The following is a 9,461-nucleotide window of genomic DNA, read 5'->3' on the forward strand; positions in this document are numbered from 1 at the left end:
GAGTTTGTCAAAATGTTAACTAAGCACTGTCCATATTTGGTGGAATCTATTCTTAGGTTTGTATCCAAGGGTATTTTTCAAGTTTTCATTGGTTGCTTATTACGCAAATATATATTTTTGAAAACAATAGCCATCGCGCATGTACTAAAAATCGCCCAAACGGACATTAAGAATTTATACACTGAAAGCGAAAGACATACTTTTTAGTCTGTTAAAATAGATTTGTTTTTCTGAGTTTACGAGGGAAATACGTGGCATTGTTCAGTAAGTTTGAATTTTGTTTAATTTTTTATTTCTAATTATTTTAGAATGATTTTTTGCATAGTTTTAGTAAAGAAATACGGTAATGAGCAAACAACATTTTCACTTATTGGTTTTTGACAAGTTCACGAAGTCCTTTGTTAGAATTTAGAACTGATTTTCATTTTCACATTGTTTCTTAAACTTTTCACATTTTATTATATTAAACATGTTTATTTGTATTTGTTAATTCTGTACTATTACTTATTATACGTTATTGTTAATTTTAGATAACCGTTGTTGATGTACGATATTGTTTGTGGTACTAATAAAAGACTTAACGAGTATATTGAATAGTCCAATTGTAAACCCCTGGAACTCAGATATATCAGGCTCGTGCCAGTGTAAATGGTGCGAGGCCGTGACATTCTTACAGTTATTGAACAGTCATTTTGGATTAAGTTAAATTCGTAAGTGGACTGTTAGTATCATCATGTCAGTAGCTGAGTCTACAAGTGTAAGTGACAAAAGAGCATTGATTAAGTCATGTGCTTCGAAATTCGCGAAGGCAATGAAAGCCTTGGAATTAGCTTTGATTGGCACAGATGATGGAAAAATATCACAACTGAGAAGAGAAGTTCTTGACAGTTGGAATGTTTATGAAAAGGAACTTAGTGATATTGATGTGTTCGATCAGGAACAGCAAACACAGCTCCAACGATCATGCCGACAGAGCCGACAAGAGCTGGATTTAATACTGGAGCAAGTTAGCCAGCGAATTGGAGCGATCGACGAAACTCTATCGTTGACGCGCTCACAAAGTCGCCATAGTGCTGCGTCATCCGAACGCAAACGACAGCGGGCAGAGCTGAAATTAGCGCATATCCGCAGACGTGAAGATTTAGAAAGACGGCAACAAGATCTTGAATTTCAGCAAGCAGAAATAAGGCGTGAAATGGAGAAAATCGCGGTTGAGAACGATCTGGCTAGGATCGAAATTGAAGACGACAGCGGAAGTTCAAGCAGTAATAGTGTTGCGTCGAACAATGTAGTTCTGCCCGAAATGAGGCAGAGTACTAGAGAAAAGACAGAGGCGTACGTGCGAAGTCTTTCCGACGTAACCCCTACTCTTGGTCAGCCGGAATTAAACGTAGTTGCAGCATCCAATCCCAAACCCAGTGACAATGATCTTTTCAATGGATTTATGGCTATGACATCTAGTGTACAGGAAAGTTTGAACTTACCAAAACCAGAGTTACTGACATTTAGTGGAAATCCAGCGGATTATTGCAAGTTTATCAAAAACTTTGAAACAAACATTGAAATGAGAGTGAAGGACAATAGATTAAGACTTAGTTACTTAGTGCAATTTTGTAATGGTGATGCTCGTCGTAGCATCGAAGATTGTGTTGTTTTGCCATCAGATGAGGGGTATGTAAGAGCGAAACAAATCCTCCAAGGCAGGTATGGTAAGCCTCACTTAGTTGCTAGGTCCCATGTTGAACGACTGATTGATGGTAGCCCTGTTAAACCTAATGACGTACAAGGCCTCATGAATTTGTCGCTCGACATGGAAAAATGTCAAATAACACTTTCGCAAATAGGATTTGTTTCTGATATCAATAATACTGAAAATCTCAAGAAAATAGTTAGGCGACTACCCATGCATATTCGGTCAAAATGGGCCGAACGCGCTAGTAAGCTGATCGAGCAGGGATCCGAACCGAATTTCAATGACCTGCTCACCTTTGTCCACGAGCGAGCTATAGTAGCAAACACAATGTATGGTCAAGACTTAGCCAGTGCGTCAAAAGGCATGTATACGGCAAAGGTTAAATCTGCACCCAAAGGCACTTCTCCTCGAGATAAATATGTCACGCTATCTACTTCTACTTCTGGTAATTATTCAGGCAATGAGACACCTCTGTATCGCCAGAGAAGTTTATCTTGCGTTTTCTGTAAAGAGGCTCATAAACTGATGCACTGCGAAAAATTTAGATTAATTGAATTAGGAGAAAAATTAAAGGTTATCAGAAAGCACAAGATGTGCGAAAATTGTCTGAATTTTAAACACCTGGCTAAATTTTGTCGCAAAAGTAGTTGTTGCGGGATTAATGGGTGTAATGAAAAGCATCATACGATGCTTCATAGTACTTTGAATCAAGACGAAAGTCAGACATCGGGGAACAGTAATTGTTGTGCTACGAATGATCCACGGAAGAATAAGGTAAGTTTGCGTATTGTGCCAGTTATTATCGAAAATGGGCCTGTGCATGTAAAAACATACGCCTTATTGGATGAGGGTAGCGATGTTACATTGTGTATGGAAGGGTTAATTAGGAAATTGGGAGCTACAGGTACACCCCGAGAGTTTAGCATCACAACCGTTAATAAGTCTTCCGAACGTAGGAATGGGGTTGAACTGAGTTTTAAGGTAAGTTCTATTGATAGAAGCGAGACGGTGACCTTGAATAAGGTATGGTCAGTTGATCGCCTACCTATTTCACTTAGATCACTCCCTGATTGTTCGCAGGTTGGAAAGTGGAAGCATTTAGCAGATATAAGCTTGCCACGGATTAAACAAGGTCAGGTAGAGTTATTGATTGGCAGCGACACCCCAGAGGCGTTCTGGGTAGAGGAAGAAAGGAGAGGAAATAGAGGTGAGCCGTACGCTATACGGTCGATTCTAGGTTGGAGTATACTTGGGCCGACAGGTAAGACTGTTTTGTCTACAGATATGAATGTAAACTTCCAACAGACTTCTAGTGTGCAAGAGGAGATTGATAGGTTATGGAAAACCGACTTTCCGGAATGCAGATTAGACAACAGCACAGGTATGTCGTCTGAAGATCGCCGTGCACTATCAATCATGGAAAGAACAATAGAGAAAGATGGCGGACATTACAAGATCGGACTACCATGGCGCGATGAAAACGTGAATTTACCAAATAACAGAGTGTTGGCATCTACCAGACTTGCGTATTTGAAACGCAAACTTCAAGGTAATGAGGATTTATATACAATGTACCGAAGCACGATGAATGATTATATTACAAATGGGTATGCTACTCCTGTTACAGATGCAGACGTAATGGAAACTGGTAAGGTTTGGTATCTTCCGCACCATCCAGTTATCAACCCAAAGAAGCCAGGAAAGGTAAGAATAGTATTTGACTGTGCAGCTAAGTATAGAGGTACGTCGTTGAATGATAACATTTTGCAGGGTCCAGATCTTATGAATAGCATTGTAGGAGTGCTGATACGATTCCGAGAGGAACCTGTCGCTCTTGTAGCGGATATTGAGGCAATGTTTCACCAGGTAAAGGTACAAGACAGTGATAGGAACTCACTTCGATTTCTGTGGTGGCCTGACGGTGATCTAGAAAAAGAGCCGTGTGAATACTGTATGACTGTCCATTTATTTGGAGCAACGTCGTCGCCTAGTTGTGCAGCATACAGTCTTAGACGTACAGCAAGTGATAACGCTAAGGAGTTTAGTGATGATACAGTGAAAACGATAGAACGCAACTTTTACGTCGATGACCTTTTGAAGTCAGTGACAGATGCAAAGGTAGGTATAAAACTTTCTTCTGAACTCCGAGATATCTTATCTAGAGGAGGGTTTAGGTTAACAAAGTGGTTATCTAATAATAAGGAAATCATGGATTCGATTCCAGACATGGAGAGGACAGGCTCGACAACGAAGATCGACCTTGAAACTACCCCACGAGTTGAACGTGCTCTTGGCCTGCAGTGGCACATAGATAAAGATCAGTTTGCATTTGATGTAAGTCTTCAACAAAAGAGTCATACGAGACGTGGTATATTATCTGTTGCAAGTTCATTGTATGACCCCCTCGGTTTTGTTGCACCGGTGACTCTTATTCCAAAGTTGGTCTTACAGAATGCTTGCAGACAACAATTACAGTGGGATGAAAGGGTATCTGAAGCCGACGCCGAAAAGTGGTCTCAGTGGTTAATGAATCTTCCAGAATTGTCAAAGGTAAGTATTGACAGGTGCTTGAAGCCAGGCAAGTTAGACAAATCTTCCAAGATAGAGTTACACATGTTCAGTGATGCATCTGAACAGGCGTACGGATCAGCGGTGTATGTGAAGATTTACGACGCCGAAGGAAACAGTAAGTGTAGTCTCGTTATGGGAAAATCCCGGTTGGCGCCGATCAAATCTATTTCAATACCTAGGCTGGAGCTAGCTGCAGCAGTGCTTGCTGTGAAGTTGTATCGGTTAGTGAAACAGGAGTTAGATTTGAATATAGATAAAAGATACTTCTGGACAGATTCTATGATCGTTCTAGGGTACATCCAGAATGAGAAAAGACGATTCAAGACTTTCGTTGCCAATAGACTGGCAATTATTCATGATGTAACAACGCCGCAGGACTGGAGGTACGTACCTACAAAGGAAAAACCTGCTGACTTGGCATCAAGGGGCGTGCACCCTCACGAAACGGATAAGCTCTCAACGTGGCTTAGAGGTCCAGAATTTCTGCAGTCCGATAGTTCACACTGGCCAGGAACCCCAGGCCTAGTGACGATAGATGTTAATGATACAGAATTAAAGACAGAGGTTAGTACGCACGTGACACAAGGTAAGTGTGATAAGGGAATAAGTGATCTTTTGACAAAGTATTCCGACTGGTATAAACTACAACGAGCTGTAGCTTACATTCTTAGGTTCAAACAGTACTTCTTTCAAAGGAACTCGAGGTCAAAAGAAAGTACTGGAATTTCAGTAAAACGCGGGAGTTTGACTGTATGTGAGATTCGAGAAGCGACCAAAGCTATTCTCATGTTTGTACAAGGGAATGCGTTCGATATTGAAATAAACAGTGTCATGAAAACAGGTCGTGTTCCAAAAGTAAGTTCTCTTACCAAATTAAGCCCCGTTTACATAGGAAGTCTCCTGAGAGTCGGCGGACGACTTGATAATTCCAACTTACACAGTGATGTGAAGCACCCGATTATTTTGCCAAACAATCACCATGTGACGAGGATTCTGATTAGGAAATATCATGAAATCAATGCGCACATGGTCGCTCACCACATTCTGTCATTGGTTAGACAGAAATACTGGATTGTCCACGGACTTAAAACTGTGAAGTCGGAACTGAGCAAATGTATTGAATGCAAGCGAAGACTACAACGTCCTCAAACGCAACAGATGGGACAACTTCCAGCCGAGAGACTCACGCCAGACAAAGCACCGTTTACGTACGTTGGCGTTGATTATTTCGGTCCGATGTATGTGAAATCTGGTAGGAGGCATCTGAAAAGGTATGGCTGTTTGTTCACTTGCTTGACTACCAGGGCGGTACATATAGAAATAGCCCACAGTCTTGACACGGATTCGTTTATATGTGCCTTACAGCGGTTTGTAAGCCGTCGAGGACGCCCCGTAAAGATCTTCAGTGATAACGGAACAAATCTCAGAGCAGGAGAAAGGGAGTTACGAGAATCAGTTCAGCAATGGAACCAAAGTCGCTTGTCTAAATATTTCCTTCAAGAGACGATTGACTGGTACTTTAATCCCCCTTATGCAAGTCACATGGGTGGTGTTTGGGAAAGGTTGGTAAGATCAGTCAAAAATGCGGTAAAATCGGTTATTCGTGAACAGCTTCTGGGTGACGAAGCTTTAATGACACTGATGACAGAAGTCGAAAAAATACTGAATGATCGACCAATAACTCAGGTAAGTGATGACTCACGTGACCCACTGCCGTTATCTCCAAACAAACTTCTTATTCTGCGCTCAAACTCGTGCATACCACCTGGTTTGTTTGAGAAGGACGATAGCTATTGCAAGCGTTGGTGGAGACAAGTTCAGTATCTTGCAAACATATTTTGGAGAAGATGGACGAAAGAGTACATACCCTGTTTGCAGGTAAGACAAAAATGGCACAATGTACAGAGAAATTTGATGGTAAATGACCTTGTGCTTGTCTGTGACGAACCGTCTACACGCGGTCGCTGGCCTCTAGGACGTGTGCTTGAGGTTAGTAAAGGGAGAGACGGACTTGTGCGGTCATGCAGGGTTAGGGTAAATGGTTCAGAGAAAGTAAGACCGATTTCAAGTTTGTGTATTCTCGAGCAACGTGTTTTATAAACATACGCGTTATGGTAGATAGTGTTTGTTTACGAACAAATACTGTAAGTCGTAATAATTCGTGTGTAAATATTTCTGAAATTGATTTTTTGTTAAAATACAATATAGACTATGTAGATCGTATATATTCACTACATTAATGAAATATTACATTGAATAAGTATATATTCCTTAGTCTCCTAAAGTATTTAGTTTTTTTTTTTTAAATGAACTTCTATTGAAATTTGAAGGTTCATTGAGGGGCGGTGTAAGGAGACCTGCTGACCTTTTTATCTTTAACAAGGGAAGTGGCTGATAATGTTGGTTGAATATATCTCTAGTATAATATTGCATCTGGCAGTCGTAATTGCTAAAATATTTTCATTGTTGTTTGGAGTTTGTCAAAATGTTAACTAAGCACTGTCCATATTTGGTGGAATCTATTCTTAGGTTTGTATCCAAGGGTATTTTTCAAGTTTTCATTGGTTGCTTATTACGCAAATATATATTTTTGAAAACAATAGCCATCGCGCATGTACTAAAAATCGCCCAAACGGACATTAAGAATTTATACACTGAAAGCGAAAGACATACTTTTTAGTCTGTTAAAATAGATTTGTTTTTCTGAGTTTACGAGGGAAATACGTGGCATTGTTCAGTAAGTTTGAATTTTGTTTAATTTTTTATTTCTAATTATTTTAGAATGATTTTTTGCATAGTTTTAGTAAAGAAATACGGTAATGAGCAAACAACATTTTCACTTATTGTTTTTTGACAAGTTCACGAAGTCCTTTGTTAGAATTTAGAACTGATTTTCATTTTCACATTGTTTCTTAAACTTTTCTCATTTTATTATATTAAACATGTTTATTTGTATTTGTTAATTCTGTACTATTACTTATTATACGTTATTGTTAATTTTAGATAATCGTTGTTGATGTACGATATTGTTTGTGGTACTAATAAAAGACTTAACGAGTATATTGAATAGTCCAATTGTAAACCCCTGGAACTCAGATATATCAGGCTCGTGCCAGTGTAAATGGTGCGAGGCCGTGACATTCTTACACGGTTTGTTAAATTTGGCGTCGAGAAAAGAATTGTATATGTCTTTGTTTACTGTATTTTCGATTACTGAACAAGAATTAGTTAATATGATGACCGTAAATAATATGCAAGAATCATTAAAGTCACCTTTTGACTGCGAAATGATAATTTTACATTGTAATAACTGGATTTCTGTAGAAGTTTCATTGAAATCTATAAAGTAAAAAAATAAACATTCTATAACATATTTTTGTCATGTTATTTATATTTTCTTTTTCAGTAGACTATACACTTTCTAGTGATACCAACATTTTATGAGCTTACCAGGCATCAATATTTTGATATACTTTAATAGCACTGTTAATAGAACTTGCTTATTTGTGGATCGGATATCGTAAGACAAGAATTCATGCATGTGTAAAAACTGCTTTTTAACGCACACTTTTAATAATTTGCACGGATATGAAAGTCTGGCTGGTTTTAGATGTTGTCACTTTGGCAAGTTCGTGAGAATATATTTATATCAATGTACACTATTGTCTTATATACCAATTTGCATCCATTATCTTCTTTCTTAGTGTGACATGTGCATTTTGTATCAATATGATGATAAGTGTATACGAATGAATTGCAAACTTTCATACCAACTATAACTCTTATAATGTATTCCATCCCTTAAACATTTAACAGCTGTTACACAATAAATAGACATTTGACATTTGACATTTTGCGTACTATAAATGTTTCAGTAAATGCAGAACTGATAGTTATCATATCTAAGTGAGACTGGATCGCAATTTATCACCGAAAATCAGAAAACAGATGAAGAAAGTATGCTATATATTCAACGTTTACTGTTACACAGCTTTTATAACACCAACAAAACATACATACAGCTTCAAATACAACATTATAAGTATCACGATGCATGTATATTATCACACTGTTTATATATTACTAAAGTTTTATCTATACGTTTTATAACATCGTATTTCGTAAATTTCTTATCAGTACATGATTAAAAAAAACCGTGATAATAAGAACAATGTAATTAACAAATTTAATTACAAGCATGGGGTAATTATCATTGAAAAGTTTTTCCAATGCTATTAATATCATTATGTAAGCACAAAAGCAACATTGTGAAATTCAGAAAATAAAATATTTTAAAATTTTCTAGGAAGAATATGTCTTGGCCATAGAAATAAAACAATCAAAATTATATATTTAACATTAGTTTTTTTCTGAAAATATAGTGTCAATAATAAAATGTATACAAGATTCCTTAGGTGCATAAAACCTAAACAAGCAAAATAAGAACAGACTTAACCTAACCATTGTTCCTGGATTCTGTACCAGTACAAACTTGTTCTCCGCAAGTAACTGCCAACTTCCCCACATGAATTATCAGAGGTGGAGGACGAATGATTTCAGACACAATGTCTTTTATCAAATCGTCACGGAGAACATACGCCCCGCCCGGGGATCGAACTCGCGAACCCGTGATCTGTAGACCAACGCTCTCCCGAATCATTCTTGACAGGTACTAGCATCGGCTAAATCGGAATTCTATTAAACTGAAATGGAATAGACTCAATGATCCTACAGAACTAGTAAAAATAACAATAATGAGTCTACGTGCGGGGTTACTTTTTACACTGTAGATCTAATACTGCTGTTGTGATAGTGAATAAAATCTGTAAGAGAATACCAAGGAAGCGTAGAACGCAACCACGCAAAATAATATCAAACTCGATTCGATTAAATCTGTTCATGCCAGATAAAGACACCCTGTTACAAAATGGTTAATCTATGTTAATCAATGATGACCAACATGTTGATTTAATTTTGCTTCAAAACTTTTCTACAGAAACAAATTTATACTTTATATATGACTAATTAGCTTAATAAATACTTCCAATCAAGTGGATCCATGTTTGAATCCCTGGTCATGGTCTCCCTGATATCTGACGAAAGAAAATCTGTTAACGATCTTTAGATAAATTCACATAAGGAAATAGTGGTTCCAGAAATACTGGTTTGCTTTATGGGCGGTTGTGTATAATTGTGA

At 37.9% G+C, this 9,461-nt stretch overlaps 1 protein-coding gene across 1 annotated transcript; it reads left to right on the plus strand.

The window, feature by feature from the left end:
* Positions 1–811: 811 nt before the first annotated feature.
* On the plus strand, positions 812–6,364 carry LOC123524617 (uncharacterized). Its single transcript, XM_053526036.1, has one exon. It carries the CDS (start codon positions 812–814, stop codon positions 6,362–6,364), a length of 5,553 nt encoding a protein of 1,850 aa, XP_053382011.1.
* The last annotated feature ends 3,097 nt before the right edge of the window (positions 6,365–9,461 follow it).

This window comes from Mercenaria mercenaria, chromosome 16 (assembly GCF_021730395.1).
Source record: "Mercenaria mercenaria strain notata chromosome 16, MADL_Memer_1, whole genome shotgun sequence".
In the NCBI taxonomy this organism is placed as follows: domain Eukaryota; kingdom Metazoa; phylum Mollusca; class Bivalvia; order Venerida; family Veneridae; genus Mercenaria; species Mercenaria mercenaria.